The following is an 18,799-nucleotide window of genomic DNA, read 5'->3' as shown; positions in this document are numbered from 1 at the left end:
GCCAAACTGATCCTCCAGGAGCAGCTATGAGCCGCAGATCTCAGCCACGGGAAACTGGCTATGGAGCACACACAAAGCAAGTTCCTAGCCCTCTTAGGTGAGAATAAGCATTTTATAGGGAAGCTTTTAATGTTTAACAGACCACTGTATTTTAATACTTTGTTGGAAGCCATCCAGGGTGGCTGGGGAGACCCAGCCAGATGGGCAGGGTATAAATAATAAATTATTACTATTATTACTATTATTATTATTATTATGCAAAAAAAAAAATTCTGAAGCCAGTTGAAGAGAAGAAGCTGAGTAAGGTTTAGCATAACCAAGGGGGTGGATTCAGTGCCCTGAAAATCTCCCATCTCCCCTACTCAGTGACTAGAAAATTAAGGTAAACTACTCTCCTACTGTTTGCCTCCAAGTCTTCTTTAGCTTGCAGAGTTTGTGGCACAAGCTTTTGCTCTTGAGCAAGGACGAAAAGAGCAGAGATGCTGTCCTTTGGCCTCCTTGCTCTGCTGCCTCAAAATTAATCTGTTCTCCTCTCCTACGCCTTAATTGTTAATAGAGAGGCAGGCGTGACTTTCCCCCAGAAGGGTCATTATTCTATGGGTAAGTCAGGTCCAGAGCCAGTTCAGTCGAAAGGTGCATGCAAGAGCATTCTAGCAGCGCATTTGTGCACCTCCCACCCCCCACCCTGGGGGGACTGGTTTTGCCGCAGGCTTTCTGTTGGAAACCACACAAGGCTCTCCCAGTGACACCCTCTGTAAATGTGGATTTGCATGATGCTATCATGCGAAGTCAGTGGAGAATTCATATTTTGTTTCCCCCTAAAAAACCCTACTGGAATTCTGTCTCTTTGGTCAGGAGTTGCCAGGGCCGTCTTAAGCATATCTGGCGCTGTGGTGCAAAGACCCCTCTGGCACACACACACCCTTTCCCAGAGTTTCAGCCTTTTTTTAGGCTGGAGGAGGCGGGCAGCTCGTTCGGTGTTTCCCAGACTCCCGCCTGGCGCCCTCCAGAACTTGGCGCCTTGCGCCACTAGCCTCTATGGGTAAGGCAGATCTGGGAGGTGCATTGCAATAATACAACTGCAGGCCTCATTCACAGGCAGCTTCACGTGCTGATTGCATTGGGCGCCTTTTTGCAGTATTGCAGCAGCAGCCTACAAGGCAGGAGCAACCCCCCCCCCCAAAATAAGCCGTCAGGTTTCAAAATGTTTAAGAGCCTCTTCAGAGCTTCAGCAGCACGCTCCATTGTCTCTTGAGACAGATTGATGCCAATAAAGAGCATAAGAAGAGCTTGCTTCTACTTCATAGGTTATCTTTCAAGAAGTGGCTGTTTTCTGTAGTTTGTGCAAGGAAAAAAAGAAATTTAGGACCTGACGGCAACAGAGTCTGAAGGCATAAGCCCTTTCTCAGTGCCTGGAAGTCAGTAGCCTATTTCCTCTAAATGTGGAGGAGTGCCTCACTCTGCAGCAGTGAGTTCCGTAGGCACTGCATCCCATTGGCTTTGAGAGACTGCCCTGAGTTCCAGAACAATGGGAGAGGGAGAAAAACCCCCTCTCTCTATCTGCACTCCGTCAGCGACCCACCTGGCAGGACTGTAAGGAAGACACATGCGGAAGAATGAGGACTATATGCAAGTTATCTTTGGACTATCCTGGGTATTCTACTTTTTCAGTGGAGAGAGGGCTTTGCATAGGCAGGGCTCTTTAAAAATAATTATTATTATGTGCCAAGATAACCTGAGCTCAGTTCATGATTATGCAAATCATGAAGATTTGCATGCATTTTACATAATTCTACATTTCATCATGCAGGATGAGGAGCCCTCACCCCTGGCCTACCGCAAGCGTTGCTTAGCCCCCCCTCCGTTTCCATCCTTATCTCTGCAAGGGCAAAAAAAATGGCCTTTTTTATTAGCAATAGTAGAAGGAATAGAAAGCTAAAATTATGATGCATTCCCTTGGGGTCGCTCCAATATATGGTGGCCGCCATCGCCATGGCCATCTCCTCCTGTCAGAGTGATGGTCACTCTGTTAGCTGAGAAGAAAATGCCGCAGTTATGAGATCACGTTCCAGGGATGATTGATAGCAGATGGGCTGATGGATCAGCCTGCAAAACATGTAATCTCTAAGCAATGGTGACCTTTTAATGCCATGCTCAGAATTGCTGGAACTGGATTCCCAAGAGCCGGGTGGGTGGGTGGGTGGGGGGCGGGTGCCTGGTGCTGGCGCAATCTCTGCAAGCTTGTGTGAATGCTGATTTGGGTTAGCCAAGGAGGGGTCAAGGAGCTAAACTAAACATGATGGATAGACCTCATTTGGGGACACGGCTGCTTTGGGGACACGGCTGTCCGTGGGGAGGGGAGGGGGCACAGATAAGCCATATCTTTAAATTTTAATTTTAAAGAGTAAAGGATATAATACGAGCCCTTCTGGATCACGCCAGTGGCCCGCCTACTGCAGCATTTTGTACTCACAGTGCTGAACAGATGCCTATTGGAATCCTGTACGCAGGACCCAAGCACAAGAGCCATGCTTATTGATTTTACTTATTTCATAAAATTTATATAAATGTAAAAAAACACCACCACCAAAAAACCAAAAAAAGAATAAAGCAATTATCAGTAAAAACAGCCAACGCTTATTTAAAACGTTTAAAAAAAGTAGTATAGGCAATAAATTAAAAACAGATTAAAACATACACCAACGTTCTACATGTGTGGGTAACGGTAAAGGACCCCTGACCGTTAGGTCCAGTCGTGACCGACTCTGGGGTTGCGGCGCTCGCCTTGCTTTATTGGCCGAGGGAGCCGGCGTGCAGCTTCCAGGTCATGTGCCCGGCATGACTAAGCCGCTTCTGGCGAATTAGAGCAGCGCACGGAAACACCGTTTACCTTCCTGCCAGAGCAGTACTTATTTATCTACTTGCACTTTTGACGTGCTTTCAAACTGCTAGGTTGGCAGGAGCAGGGACCGAGCAATGAGAGCTCACCTCATCATGGGGATTCAAACCGCCGACCTTCTGATCGGCAAGTCCTAGGCTCTGTGGTTTAACCCACAGCGCCACCCGCGTCCCTACATGTCTGGGTAGGGTTGCCTAAATGAAAATGGCCTTGGCAGGTGCCAGCAACAATACAGTGTTCTGACAAAGCATTGTGGATCCGTTATAATTATGCATAGGATCACACCAAGATTCTTGGGTGGCAGGTGTTAATCACTGTGTACACAGTGCAAAAAAGGACTATGGATGCAGTGAGCGCATGAAGATTGGCTTTGTGCAGTGTCTGGTCAACGCAGTGATGGAATCATAGAGCCAGGCAGAACCTTAGAGACCATCTTCTCCAACCCCTTAGGGCAGGGCAGGCAATGCAGGAACGTAAGCATCCCTGGCAGAAAGCTGCCTGGCCTCTGCCTAAGTACCTCCAGCAAAGGAAGCAGGTTGTTGCAGTGGTGAACACCTCCTAACCATAATGAAGTCTCTGCTGATGTTTAGCCAAAATCTGCCTTGTCTTGCCCTGCAGGGCAACATTGACAGCACCCAAGCAGAATACGCAGATCCTCCTCTCTTGGGGCACTTTCGAATGTCACCGCTCCTGTGTGGGTGTTTTTGGAGGAGATCTCCTGGAAGAGTGCCGTGTGTGGCTGAGCATGATGTTCCTTTGTATCTGCCCAGCAACCTATAACTTTCCATTAAAAGGCCGCTGTCTCCAAACCGTCTCAATTTTTATTTTATTTCCTGCCTGCCCTTTATCTGCTGCCTGGAAGGAAATGGTGGGAACCTCAGCAGGCTGCTGAAAATAATACCAGCTGGCCTTTGGTAATTCATATTATTATATCATTGACAAGCTGAAAGGTGTGCAGAGGAGGGTGACCAAGATGGTCAAGGGCCTGAAAAGTAAGCTTTAGGAGGAAGGGCTGAGGGAGTTGGGAACGTTTAGCCTAGAAAAGAAGAGACTGAGAGAAGATATGATAACCAGCTTCAAATATCTCAAGGTCTGTGCCATGGAAGATGGAGCAAGCTTGTTTTCTCCTGCTGCGGAGGGTAGGACTCGAACCCATGGCTTAAAGTTACAAAAAATGAGATTCCGACTAAACTTTCTGACAGTGGAACAGTCTCCTTTGGGAGGTTGTGGGCTTTCCTTCCTTGGAGGTTTTTAAGCAGAGGTCGGATGGCCAACAGTCAGGGATGCTTTAGCCGAGATCCCTGCATTTCAGGGGGTTGGGCTAGATGACCCTTGGGATCCCTTCCAGCACTATGATTTTGACTCCTTGGCATGCTGGTTTGGTTTTTTTAAAAACTGCCCCTGTTATGATGTTGCCCGTGCACCCCTTCTAAGCCGGAGCCTAGAGCCAGCCAGTGTTGTACTGACAGATGAACACAGGCGTGGCGAGTCACGAAATGCACCCCCCCCCCCGGGGAGGTGGCCAAATCCTGGGATGGGGGCAGGCTGCGCGTTACTGCACGAGGGGCGTGGGGTGCGCTGGCTGCTTCAGGAACGGTCTGTGTCGTTATGCCATCTGGGCCCCGGCTTGTGCCAGCACACAGAGCGATGCAAACAAGGCATCCCGGTGCCAGGAGGTGAGCGTGGGAGCCGGAAAACGGAGGCTTTTTTCTCAAGAGCAACATCATCCTCCGTTCACAAAGAAGCTCATTTCAGGAGGTTGGCCTGGCTTCCAAGAAGGGGTGAGCAGCCTATGATTCTTCCAAACCAGCATTCCAACCCTTGTGAGGACCACCCCCTGGGAAAAGCCTAACTGCGCTGTCCAGACATCTGCCCCCCACCGCACCCACCAAGCCCTACTACCTTAAAGCAGGCTGCTTCAGTTTGCTGCATGGTGGGGCCATGCATGCCAGCCCCCGACCCCACGCTTCGTTTTCCTCCTCCAAATGTCCTGCCTTCCATCTCTGCTTCTCTTCGGGGAGTCCTTTCTGTGAAGACTGGCTCAAGGGATTTTTGTTCTTTTCCCGTGCTAAGTGAATGAATCTCTCCCCACCTCTCTCTGGCTTGGAAATCCATGCAGCCCGAAATAGCTCCTTTGCAATGAAGGGAAGAGTGAGGTCGGGGGTGTGTGTGGAGGGGTGGAGATGCATTATTTAGTATCCAGGATGCGCTTGGCGCCTTCTCTGCCCACACAAGGCGGCAGCATTAGGGATTCTCCTTGTGTCTGCAGTGCCTCTGCAGAAACGCCTCTTGACTGCCAAAGGGAGGCCTGTGCTCATTAAACTCCCCCCGCCAAATAATTCTGATGAGGCTCCATCCATCACGCTCTTCTGCAAGCACATTTCATTCTGCAAGTGGGACATGACTGATGCTTGTGAAATCATGCGCAGCCCTAAGAAGTATGTACAGGGGGAGGTTTTCACCTTCTGGCATCCTATTTTGGCTCAGGGTGGGGTTGGTGGTGGTGGGGAGATCACCAAAATAAAATGCACTTTTCGCCAAATGAACATGTTTCATGTGCCGATGTTGAGGGTGTTTTCTGGCATATATTAAGACGCAAGCGCATGGCTGGTTGGCTCCCACCGCATCATACTTCATTTGGTACTGATTTGGTACATACGGATATCCACTACTGCGAGGCCTCGTTGTTCCTGCAAGAACAGCCATCCTGTTGTCTTGTCTCACTTCAGATAAAACTCATTCGGGTTCAAATGTCTTACCCAGCCATGTACTCTGGATCTATAATAGCGAGTCGCCACCTGACTCTTTGTTTTGCTTCGTTGTAAAATATTTAAACCACTTAGTAAAGTTTTTTTTTCTAAATAAAAACTTTTAACAACAACAACAAAAGATCAGCAGGGTGGAATCTACACATGTGAAAATGCTTTTTAAAAAATTGTTTTGGAAAATGCATTGAATCTGCTATAGCTCACAGTCGTCATCTAGTGTCACGATTGTATATTGCACTTTGCAACACATTCAGAATGTTTTATTTGCAGCTGTATAGCTGAGTCCCGGCGGGACGCGGCTGGCGCTGTGGGTTAAACCACAGAGCCTAGGACTTGCCGATTGTATGGTCGGCGGTTCGAATTCCCGCGGCGGGGTGAGCTCCCGTCGTTCGGTCCCAGCTCCTGCCCACCTAGCAGTTCGAAAGCACCCCTAAGTGCAAGTAGATAAATAGGTACCGCTTTATAGCGGGAAGGTAAACGGCGTTTCCATGTGCTGTGCTGGTGCCGGCTCGCCAGAGCAGCTTCGTCACGCTGGCCACGTGACCCAGAAGTGTCTCCGGACAGTGCTGCCCCCTCGCCTCTTAAGTGAGATGGGCGCACAACCCTAGAGTCGGACACGACTGGCCCGTACGGGCAGGGGTACCTTTACCTTTACCTTTAGCTGAGTCCCAGGTAAATTCAGATAATATTTTATGCATGCATTTATTTATTAAATTTGTATACCACCCTTCATCCATAGATCTCAGGGGAGTTCACGGCATAAAAATACAAGATAAAAACACAACATACATAATAAAAACAAGAACAATGGGGGGAGATTTAAAGGTTTTTTAAAAAATGATTTCTTCACAAAGGTAACTTTTGGAGTTCACTGACACAAAATATGGTGAGGGGCAGTGGCTTAGGAGGCTGTTGAAAAGGATTATATAAATTCACGGAGAAGCGGTGTCTATTTAGGGGCTAGTGGTCAGGGCACCTAAATGAAGCATCCATGTTAACACAAAATCTACCTCTGAATAATGCCGGTTGGGTACTGCTGAGATCCTGAGCCCTGCGCTTATGGCCTTCTCAATCTGACTAGTTGCTGTTGGAAAAATGAGAAATTTTGGTCAGATCTTTCACAGGCTCATAACAGGGAAGTCGGTGGTGGTGTAGTGGTTAATTGTTGGACTAAGACCCGGGAGACCGGGGTTCAAATCTCCTTCTTGGCCATAAAGTTCACTGGGTGACCTTTCGCCAATCACTGACTCTCTGCGTAAGCTCTACCAAACAGGGTGGTTGTTTTGAGGATAAAATGGGGAGGGGGAGGAGACCCTATGTACTTGAGCTCCGAGGAGGGGGGGAATGTGAGATAGAAATGCAGTAAATGACTGCATGAATGTTCTCCATCCCCACACCAATAAAAGTTCAGGACTCTGATCATATCTTGTCTGCATGGGATTAACGGTGCCCAAAATGCTTTTTGTGCAGCTGCAGTAAACATGTTTTGCCAGTTAAGCTCTCCGTTCTGGAGGAGGCGGGTGCCCATGTGCCCAGTGGGCATCTCCACCTGGGCAGGTGCTTGGCGGTGTTTGTCTCAGGGTGGGTGGAGTTGAGGTCTTTCTGTGGCTGCTTTGGTCCTCTGAGATGGAAGCTAGGCGGAGGGAGAAGGGCGGTGCTATTACTGGCTTTCTAAACAGGGGCAGGATCAGGGGGAGTGCTGCATGGAGGTTGCTGTTGGGAGTCTCTTAACACTCCTGCATCGCACGGGGTTGGGCTAGATGACTTTTGGGGTTCCCTCCCAACTCCATGATTCTGTCTTCTTTGTGGAAGGGGAGTTGTGCATTGGAATGCAGGCCCATAAGGAAATGTGAACCAGAAGGGCGGTGCAAATGGAGGCAGAATCTGGCAGGGCCAACTGTGTTTCGTATGCGAAAGAAAAAGTAAGTTGGACTGGTTTCTGTGTCCTTTACATGGTGCAAATATTTTTGTTGGTCATGCACCATTTATCCCGATATGGAGTTAAGGCTCCAAAATGCTGGGAGTCCTTTTCACACACACACACACACACCCACACACACCATCATCATCATCAATAATTATTCCTAGCCTGGCAGAAGTGGAATCGTAGAATGGTGGAGTTGGAAGGGATCTCTAGGGGTCATCTAGTCCAACCCCCTTCAATGCAGGAATCTCGGCTGAAGTACCCCGACAGATGCCCACCACCTTTTGAGTTAACGCATCCCACTGTCACGCAGCTCTTACTGTCAGAAAGTTCTTCTAATGTTTAGCTGGCATCTCTCTTATTGTCGTTTGAATCTACAGTGGTACCTCAGGTTAAGAACTTAATTCGTTCTGGAGGTCCGTTCTTAACCTGAGGTACGACTTTAGCTAATGGGGCCTCCCGCTGCCGCCGCGCCGCCTCATCCTGAGGTAAAGTTCTTAACTCGAGGTACTATTTTTGGGTTAGCAGAGTCCGTAACCTGAAGCATCTGTAACCCAAGGTACCACTGTACTGGTTCAGGTCCCAGCGTCTGAAGGAGCTGCAGATGTCAGTCTTGCTCAAACTTCCAAGTGGTTTGTTGTTGTTTAGTCATGTCTGACTCTTCGTGACCCCATGGACCACAGCACACCAGGCACTCCTGTCTTCCACTTCCTCCCGCAGCCTGGTCAGACTCATGTTTGTAGGCTCGAGCACACTGTCCAACCATCTCGTCCTCCGTCGTCCCCTTCTCCTTGTGCCCTCCATCTTCCCCAACATCAGGGTCTTTTCCAGGGAGTCTTCTCTTCCCATGAGGTGGCCAGTACTGGAGCCTCAGCTTCAGGATCTGTCCTTCCAGTGAGCACTCAGGGCTGATTTCCTTAAGAATGGATAGTGTTGTAAATAAAAATATGCCCATTCTTCTTGCAGTCTATGGGACTCTCAGGAGTCGCCACCAGCACCAGAATTCAAAAGCATCCATTCTTCGGCGACCAGCCTTCTTTATGGTCCAGCTCTAACTTCCATACATGACTACTGGGAAAACCATGGCTTTAACTGTACGGACCTTTGTTGGCAAGGTGATGTCTCTGCTTTTTAGGATGCTGTCTAGGTTTGTCATTGCTTTTCTCCCAAGAAGCAAACCTGCTTTTAATAATTAATAATAACAGTAGTGATTGAGCCCCTCTGATATCAGATCCAGCGGCTTTTGGCCTTTCCCCCTGAACAGATGGATGTGTTCAGAACCTGCGCAGAGGAGCCAAAGCACAGGTCTCAGGAGGAGCCAATCCCATCACTCGCCCTGGGGTGCAAATATTCTTTGGCTTCCAGTCCCGATTTCAAAGCAGTGAGCGGCTCTGCATGAGTGCTGAGGGCAGAAGAGGGCACAGCCAGCGGGCACCCATCCCTGGCATGGCTCCCCTTCTCACGCCTTGGAGAGGTGCTCCGCTCCAACAGCCCGAGGGGGCAGCCTCCGCCATCCTTAGGAAGCAGAAAGGGCTCTCTGCGCTGCTGCCCTGCCCTCCTGGGGTATGGGGCTGTAGCAGCCCACGCCTGGGCAGTCCCAGCAGTTCAAAAGTGGAAACAGATCTCTTAGGACGGCCTTTGCCCAGGGCTGATGGGAGTTGTAGTCTGAAACCGCTAGAAGGTCTCCTGGCTGGGGGAAAGGGTGTGTTCGAAGGAACAGGCAGCACCTGGCTCTGCCCTTGGGCAAAGGGCAGATTTTGGTTCCACAGGTGCATATCCGGTATGTGTGTGTGTTAGGGGAGAGAGAATCCATCTTCTTAGCCCCAGGCAGAGGTTGCGGTGGCAATGCTTTTGAAGGATCAGCTTTGGCGGAGCGGCTGCTGTCCTTTCAGCAGGGATCATGCCCTGTCCCTCTTTTTTGTGTAAACAAGAACACAGCTGGCTGGCCTTCCTGCCTTCCTTCCTTCCTTCCTTCCTTCCTTCCTTCCTTCCTTCCTTCCTTCCTTCCCTTCTTTCCTTCCTTCCTTCCTTCCTTCCTTCCTTCCTTCCTTCCTTCCCCTTTCTCCCTCTCTCTGTGTGTTCACACTTTGTGGCTAAATTTAGCTTTCTAAACAGCTTGCCCTGTGTAATAATTCATGGATTGATCAAGAGGTCACAGCTTAACGGGGACCAAGTGGTTGCCTGGGGTGGGGGCTGTTCTTGCCTGCTTGCTGCCTTCAACCCTGGACCCAAGGTTGTGGGTGGGGGGAGGCTAGGCTAGGCTAATCCATCCTTCTGACCGAGTAGGGGGAGAGCAAAGTTCAGGGCAGGGTGGAGAAAGGCTACTGATGGAAGGTCAAGCAAGGAACGCTTAAAACACAGCTGAGACTGACCTTGGGACCCTTGCCTCTGAGTGCATGAAGCAAATGCAGGTGCCTCTGAGGATGTGCAGAGTTCACACATCTGCACCCCATTGAGTAAGCACAACCTGCATTCCAAGACTGAGCCCTTCAAACCAAAAGATGAAATCAGAGGGCCTTCTTGGTAGTGGCGCCACCCTGTGGAACACCCTCCCATCAGATGTCAAGGAAATAAGCAGATATCTGACTTTTAGAAGACATCTGAAGGCAGCCCTGTTTTTAATGTCTGGTTTTTATTGTATTTTTAATATTTTGTAGCTACCCAGAGTGGCTGGAGGAACCCAGCAGATGGGCAGGGTATAAATAATAAATTATTATTATTATTATCATCATCATTCGTCTGACGTTCTCTCCAAATGATTTTATTTGGGGTTTGGGGAGGGCTGATTTGTTTGATACAACACACACAAAAACTGCTCCGTTCTGCTGCTTCGTTCAAAACCCGCTTTAATAAATATTTAAGTGGTGCAGCTACATCAGGGGCTGTTTCAGTCTGACAGCCCCCCACCAGTGGTCTTTGAACATTCCCACTGCAGGCCTGAGTTGCCTCTCTCCTGAGCTGAGATAAAAAAAGCCCAGCACATAACGGTTGAGAGAGAGAGGAAGGTGGGGGAGGGGCTTTGCAGTCTGCAATTAACAAAAATCAGGGTGGGCAATGCAGCAGGAGGCTTTGGGTGCAAATGGTTGCATTTACAAATTGCCCAGCATGAAATCTAGAGGTGGAAATTGGATAGATATTTTTATCCACTCGCCATGTGACAGGGCTGCTGTCGTGACCTTTCCCCCCCCCCCACCCACTGCAAAGCCTTGGGGCCAAGCTGGACGGCAACTGGCCACCCTAATGCATCTCTCCACCCTCTTCCTTCCCGCAGTATGAATTTAAGGCCAAGAACATCAAAAAAAAGAAGGTCAACATCATCATCTCGGTGGATGGAGTGAAAGTGATCTTGCGCAAGAAGCAGAAGGTGAGGAGTGGGGCCTAGATGAGTCATGCTGGAGAGCTGGAAGGGGGCAGGGAAAGGGCCCCCACCCTCTCACCCTGCAAAAAAATGATCAAGGGGATGGAGGGCAAACTCCCTTAGCAACATTTGAGACTTCTTGGTTTGGAAAGAAGGGGAGGGGAGAGTGTGAAAGTGCTGGAAATCATTGATTGCGAAAAATAGGAAAAGTGGTATTATACCGACAAAAACAGAGTGGCTTGCCAAATTATTGGAGTATTACAATATATCCAAAACAATGGGAGAAATTGGAAGGATCTGAAAAGAGAAGATAGACAGGGACTGGAAAGTGTTTAAAGGATACTTGCAAAACCATATTGAAAAATCAGAACTCCTATTAGAATAAACAAGTTCCGTTTTAAATACTGAAATACTAAATAAGATGGATAACAATGTGTAACAGAAAAAGAAGTAGAAAAGTTGGTTTAAAAGTGTGTGAAAGAAAGTAATAGAAGTGGAAAGAAATTGCAATTGAGTAGATTGGAAGTCTAACACAAAGGTGGGGTGAGGGGTGGTGATGGGGAAAGGAATGATCTGTGGGATTGAGTATAGGTATGTTTGAACATTTTTAAGGATTGTATGAAATGTATGTTTGTATGCTTGTATATTCACAATGTGTATTAATGCTGAATTATTTTAATAATAAAAACTTTTCAAATAAATAAATGAAATCATGCATGAGGTTGAAGAAGTAGATGGACCTTTCATTTACTTCTCTACTAATTTTAGAAACTAATGGGGTCCTCCAGTGATTCTGAATGCTGGGAGATTCAGGACAGGTGAAATAAAGTACACAGTTAAACTGTGGAACTCACGTCCACAGGAGGCAGAGATGGCCACTGACTTAGATTGCATTAAAAGGGCACTAGGCAAATTCATGGAGGAGGAGAGGGCTATACTAATTCTTTGTTCCTGTCTGCAGAGAAAGGAGTGGGCCTGGGATGAGGGCAAGATGGTGGTCATGCACGACCCGGTTTACAGGTAGGTTGCTGCGGATTCTCCCTACTTGCATGCAAGGATCCAGCGCAGCTCCAAAGGTGTAATATAGCATCAAGTCATTCAAATATTCCCTTTGCAAACAAATAAGATTTATAAAAATAAAAGGTATTATCCACCTGTGAATTCCATTGTTTTTGAGAATGGTGGTTCTGTGTACTCTTAAAAGAACCAGACTTTCATATATACTGGTGGCAGTGAGTGGCCATGTGCCTTAATAACTATGATAAATAAAAACACAACATATATGCAAATCTGCCCTATTCTTCCAGATTGGCCAGAGATCACATGGAGCAGATTGACCCCTGCCCCTTTGGTGGGCTAAAAGGTGGCCACTAGTGGCTCAGCTCCCTTCAGTTGCCCCCCTGCCCATTGGGCACATAGGGGTTCGGCTGTCCTCAATAGGGAATGCCAACCCTGCCTCTGTTCCAGCTGGTCTTTGCAGTGCCAGCTGGCCTCTCTGTCTCTGCTGGTGCAAATTCCTGGGGTTCCCCTGCTGCCCCACCCAGGCAGTCCCTGACATCTGTCCTCTGCACTACCAGATTGGCAAAGCTGCTAATTTGATCCAGGTGGCTCAATCCCCTAAGCTGGTAATTGCTCCCACCTCATTGGAGCAAATCTGAGGGACAATCTGCCCAGCATTCCTGGGAAACAAGGGAAGGGTTTGGCACAGTGCAAGGCAACTCCCTTGGGACACAGGTGGCGCTGTGGGTTAAACCCCAGAGCCTAGGACTTGCCGATCAGAAAGTCGGCGGTTTGAATCCCCGCGACGGGGTGAGCTCCCGTTGTTCGGTCCCAGCTCCTGCCAACCTAGCAGTTCGAAAGCACGTCAAAGTGCAAGTAGATCAATAGGTACCACTCCGGTGGGAAGGTAAACGGCATTTCCGTGCGCTGCTCTGGTTCGCCAGAAGCGGCTTAGTCATGCTGGCCACATGAGCCGGAATCTGTACGCCGGCTCCCTTGGCCAGTAAAGCGAGATGAGCGCCGCAACCCCAGAGTCAGTCATGACTGGACCTAATGGTCAGGCGTCCCTTTACCTTTACCTTAAGGCATCTCCCAAGCTATGTTGTTACCATTCCCCTGTGCCCAGGACTTTGGGGACGCTTTTTCCTCCTGGTTTACTTTGTGGACCTCCTCTCTCCTCAGGATCTTCTATGTCTCTCATGATTCCCAGGACCTGAAGATATTCAGCTACATCGCCAGGGACGGCGCGAACAACTCTTTCCGGTGCAACGTCTTCAAATCCAAGAAGAAGGTGGGCTGGCGTGGGCGAGGGGCTCTTTGCCATAGGACCTCCTCCTTCCCCACCACTGCTGCTGCCTTTAACTGCCCCTTGTCTCTCCTCATGCTAAGGTGGGCCTTCTCTCTCCCCACAGACGCAGGCCATGCGGGTGGTTCGGACAGTGGGCCAGGCCTTCGAGGTCTGTCACAAGCTGAGCCTCCAACATGCCCTGCAGAACGCCGATGGCCAGGCCGATGGAGCCAGCAACAACTCCGCGGATGACCCCCAGGTGGAAGGTGAGGGGTCTGGGTCAGATCTGCATGGGCATTTCAAAAGGGTCCAGGGTTGGGGCTTGGCTTCTTAATATTTAAATTTAAAATACCTGCCTGGTGGTAGCCTTTCTCCCCGGAAGGAGGAGGATAAACACTGACTGGTTTTGGAAGCTTCAGGGGGCACCCAAAAGAAGATGAGAGCATGGTGTTTGGTGTTTGCTTGTTTATTTAAATAACTATTACTTCTTTCTTATTTCATAAATTTTATGTATGGCTAGATGGTAGGGAGCATAGAATCATAGAACTGTAATATTGGAAAGGATGCACTGGCTCCCGGTGGAGTACAGGGTCAGATTTAAGGTCTGGTTTTGACCTTTAAAGCCCTTCACAGCCTAGGACCCTCGTACCTCTCCCGGTATGCTCCGCGGAGGACCTTAAGGTCCATAAACAGCAACACCCTAGAGGTCCCGGGCCCTAAGGAAATCAGATTAGCCTCAACCAGAGCCAGGGCCTTTTCAACACTGGTGGAACGCTCTGTCTCATGAGACCAAGGCCCTGCAGGATCTGATTTCTTTCTGCAGGGCCTGTAAGACAGAGTTCTGCCTGGCCTTTGGCTTGGAATCAACTTGATCCCCTTCCCCTCTTTCCTTTCTCCTTCTGTGATGGACCTCCTATTTGGGGACTTCCCTGGCTTTTTTCTGGCCCACGTAGGACCAGTCTGGATAGTTGGCCTTGGTGAAGACTTGACGTTTTCATCCCTAAAAAGTTTTTGATTTGAGTTTCTACTGAAAGGAGGCTGCATTTTAATGTTGTATTTTAATATTATTTTAAAGTTGTATTTTAATCAGTTGTTTTTATATCTGATGTTAGCCGCCCTGAACCCAGTCTTGGCTGGGGAGGGCGGGGTATAAATAAATTTTATTGTTATCATTAAGGATCATCCAGTCCAAAACCGCCCGCCCCCTTGCAAGAATCTCAGCCAAAGCACCCATGACTGATGGCCATCCAGCCTCTGCTTCAGAACCTTCAAGAAACGAGAGCCCAGCTCCTCCTGAGGGAGACTGTTTCCCTGTCGAATGGTTCTTACCGCCAAAGAGTTCTTCCTGGTGTTTAGTTGCAAATCCTCAAAGCGCCTTCTTTCTTGCATTGATGTCCCACCTTTTTCTCCAAGGAGCTGAAGGTGGCATAGTGCATTGCTCTCCCCACTCCTCATTCAAATCCTCAGAACACCCCTGCAAGGTAGTTTAGGCTGAGAGTCAGTCGTTGGCCCCCAAGGTCGCACTGAGTGAACTTCATGGCCATTGGAGGTGGGGGGGGGGAGAGAGAGAGATTTGGACCCTGGTCTCTCGCGTCCATCCTGCCCATCTAACACATTAATCAATTCGTGTTTTTAAAAAATCCAAAGCTATGTACAAGAGGAGGTTCTTCTTCTTGTTGTTTTTTAAATAACCGCACGTAGAACAAGAACATATAATAAATGATACAGAAGATGTCAGCTCCAGGAAACTTGCAAGAGTATTGGTACTTCAAGACCTGGACCATTGCATTAATGGGAAAAGTTAACAAAATATACCTGAATCTTAAAAAGGTAAAGGTAAAGGTACCCCTGACCATTAGGTCCAGTCGTGGCCGACTCTGGGGTTGCGGCACTCATCTCGCTTTACTGGCCGAGGGAGCCAGCGTACAGCTTCCGGGTCATGTGGCCAGCATGACTAAGCTGCTTCTGGCGAACCAGAGCAGCGCAGGGAAACACCGTTTACCTTCCCGCCAGAGCGGTTCCTATTTATCTACTTGCACTTTGACGTGCTTTCGAACTGCTAGGTTGGCAGGAGCAGGGACCGAGCAACGGGAGCTCACCCCGTCGTGGGGATTCGAACTGCCGACCTTCTGATCGGCAAATCCTAGACTCTGTGGTTTAACCCACAGCGCCACCCGCGTCCCTGAACCTTACACCACCCAAAAATGAAGGACTACTTTGTAAATTATGCTTTGCACCCGGTTATCAAATGTACTAAAAATAAAAGGGACCTCATTGGCAGCTGCCCTTTTCTCAGTGGAGTTCTCTGGAAAAACATTATTGGATAATATGCAGTGCTGTTTTCGGAATGCTACCAACTCCCTCCTCGTTCCCGTCCTTTCTTTCCTCCCCCTCCCCAATTTCTTCCTTGGGATCGTTTCTCTCACTCTTTATTACGGTTGCAATTGCTTTCCATGCATTAAGAAATGAAAATAAAAACAAATGTGGTCCCGGGGGGGGGGGGAATGATATAGATTCTGATATAGTACAGTTCTGCTGCTTTATCAAGTTTCTGCTGGACATGGCTGGGCTCAGGCCTGTGGCAAGTTTTGTCTGAATTGACAGAAAGCCTTCATTTGGTGCTGAAGCCCCAGTAAGCATCAGCATTGTCTAGGCAACACGATGACTATGTAGTACATACGCGATAGACAATCTTTATAGAATTCCTTCAAACCACAAGAAGTTCAAAATGAAATCTTTAGTCTCAAAGTTTCTGAAAATCTTTAAATGAAGCGAGGTACCAGACTTTGTACGATGAAAGACAAGCTGTGAAGCTTTGTGTATTCAGCAAATATGATGTCCAGCACTGAACAGTGATACCGGATATTGACTACTGTTTCGTAGAATTCTTCGTCAGCCTGGTGGGAGGATATAGAAATGCTTTGTAAACCCATCTTTTTTCGAATGAATGTATGTAAATGCTGTGGAACAGTGCTCATGTAATAAGCATATTATTATTGTAATAGTCATATTATTGACTACATTATTATATGAGCACTGTTCCACAGCATTTGATATTTTCATTTACATACATTCATTTGAAATAAGATGGGTTTATGAAGCCATTCTATATCCTCCCACCACGCCGACAAAGAATTCTACAAAACACAGTAGTCTATATTTGGAATCACTGTTCAGTGTTGGACATCATATTTGCTGAATACACAAAGCTTCACAGCTTGTCTTCCATTGTACAAAGTCTGGTACCTCGCTTCATTTAAAATTTTTCAGAGACTTTGAGACTAAAGATTTCATTTTGTACTTCTTATGGTTTGAAGGAATTCTATAAAGATTGTCTATCGCGTATGTACATGGTCATCGTGTTGCCTAGACATTGCTGACGTTCTCCTTGCAACACAGAAGCCCCAGTAAGGTCAACACCTGTCTAAATGTGCCTGAAAGCAGGAAGCAGCATGTTGCCAACTCTTGGCTGAGTTGATAAAGGAGTTCCTGCATGAGGTTGAAATTGGGGGCCACCTTCAAGGCAACACTCTCCCAGGTTGCAATTCAGCCCCCCTCTCCCCCCCCGCAAGATGGGCTCCCTCGTCCTTGGGAGAGTGACCCCCCTCTGCTCTCTGTTGTTGTGTCACTTCCAAGGTTTCCAGCTGGCTGGGGCAGCAATGGCTGACGAAGAAAATGGCCCTGAGGGAGCGTTTGCACCTGACTTTGGAGCCTGTGAGCTGCGCTTGGCCGGTCCCAACCTAGGGGTCCCACAATCGGGGATGATCCTGAAGGACAGGAGCAGCCAGGTAAGAGCCCAATGCAATGTTTTTTTCTCCTCCGGGGAGGCCCAGAAGAGCATGAACAGGTACCTCCACTTTGCAACTGTGTTCTGCCCTCTCAGCCACCCCTGCAAGGTAGATTAGGCCAAAAAAGAGTGGCTGGACCAAGTTCTCCCTGCGCCACTTCATGCTAGAAAAATGCAACCTGTGCTGCTGATGGAAGTTGTGCAACTCATGCAACACGCTGGCGATTAATATGCACAGAATAATTATACCGTATTTTTCGCTGTATAAGGCGCACTTTTCCCCTCCTAAAAAGTAAGGGGAAATGTGTGTGCATCTTATGGAGCAAATGCAGGCTACGCAGCTCTCGCTGAAGCAAGAAGATCCCTCTTGCTCTCCTGGCTTCAAAGATAGCCACACAAAGCCTCTTGAGCAAAGAGGGAGCGCTCCTCCCTCTTCGCTCTGGAGGCTTTGCGTCGCTTTCTTGTTTCTTGTTTTCCTCCTCTAAAAACTAGGTGCATCATAGAGCGAAAAATACGGTACTTTATCAACCTTCTGAGAAAAATACAAAACATTAAACAAAGCCACAAAGACTTGCAAACTACCCAGCCTATAACCTCTGGTTTCAATAGATTTTTCAAATGCTTAACCCAGTCTTTTAGATAAGTTCATGAAGATACCAACAAAAGGTAAGTTCGGTGATATTCACAATACTGAGAGATGCTAGTAGAGACAGGGTGCTGGCGTTTTGCACCTGTTTCGCCCTGGCAGTCCAAGGAATCAAAAGGCCGCTGTTTGCCCCTGATGGGGCCCTTTAACTGGGGCTTGCAGGTAGCACACCCCCAAGATAGTTTTCCGGGCTTCTTCAGTGGTCTAATCTCAAAGTCTTGATACAGTGGTGCCTCGCAAGACGAAAATAATCTGTTCCGCGAGTCTCTTCATCTAGCGGTTTTTTCGTCTTGCGAAGCAACCCTATTAGCGGCTTAGCAGATTAGCGCTATTAACGGCATAGCGGCTATTAAAGGCTTAGCGGCTAAAAGGCTATTAGCGGCTTAGCGGCTTAGAAAAAGGGGGGAGCGAAAAAAATCGCAAGACTCGCAAGACGTTTTCATCTTGCGAAGCAAGCCCATAGGGAAATTCGTCTTGCGAAGCGCATCGAAAAACGGAAAACCCTTTTGTCTAGCAGGTTTTTCGTCTTGCGAGGCATTCGTCTTCCGGGGCACCACTGTACTTATATTGATATTCAATCTTATAGAGAATACTCTTTCTTGGCTTAAGTTTAAGAGACTTTGAGATTAGAGCACTGAAGAAACTGCGCATGCACAGAAGTGTTCTTCGCTCTTTGTGCATGCACAGAAGCATTTTGCGTGCATTGCACGTGCGCAGAAGCGCTTTATCTCACTCTGCGCTTGCGCAGAAGCGCCGCTCTAGTTGCAGACTTTTTGGGGTGCGAATGGCACCCTGGAATGGTTTGTGTCCGCAGCTAGAGGTACCACCGTAAATAGGTTCAGCTGGATTTTGGATAAATGTGCAATTGTTACTGTTATGAGTTTTATTGTGTTGCTGTCGTCCTTAGTGGGCCGTGCAAACTTCTACTCTGAATAAGGCTATTTGCAGGGTAATGTAGGGGGTCCTGGCAGAGGTGAAACTCGCTTTATTTCACCCAGGTCAAAGACCCCGTTTGGCATACACACACCAATGCACATTTGCGAACACACATACCCAGGCTGGGAGTCTCAGTGGCACCCCTCTGGGGGCTTCAACTGGGGCAAAAACCCATCTAGCCTTTCCCCCTCTTA

At 48.2% G+C, this 18,799-nt stretch overlaps 1 protein-coding gene across 2 annotated transcripts in view; it reads left to right on the top strand.

Annotated features, from left to right (window-relative positions):
• The window catches only part of LOC309361449 (carboxyl-terminal PDZ ligand of neuronal nitric oxide synthase protein-like), a 46,856-nt gene that overhangs the window by 20,640 nt on the left and 7,417 nt on the right, over positions 1 to 18,799 (top strand). For both annotated transcript variants that reach the window (XM_081896448.1, XM_081896449.1), the window contains 5 exons: positions 10,863 to 10,955; positions 11,911 to 11,969; positions 13,131 to 13,239; positions 13,361 to 13,502; positions 16,873 to 17,024. In XM_081896448.1, coding sequence (XP_081752574.1) covers positions 10,863 to 10,955; positions 11,911 to 11,969; positions 13,131 to 13,239; positions 13,361 to 13,502; positions 16,873 to 17,024 — 555 coding nt within the window. The remainder of the gene's footprint in view (positions 1 to 10,862; positions 10,956 to 11,910; positions 11,970 to 13,130; positions 13,240 to 13,360; positions 13,503 to 16,872; positions 17,025 to 18,799) is intronic.

This window comes from Podarcis melisellensis (assembly GCF_964234715.1).
Source record: "Podarcis melisellensis genome assembly, chromosome: Z".
Classification (NCBI taxonomy): domain Eukaryota; kingdom Metazoa; phylum Chordata; class Lepidosauria; order Squamata; family Lacertidae; genus Podarcis; species Podarcis melisellensis.
Note: the sequence above shows the minus strand (reverse complement) of the source record. Positions and strands in the feature narration are given on the sequence as shown.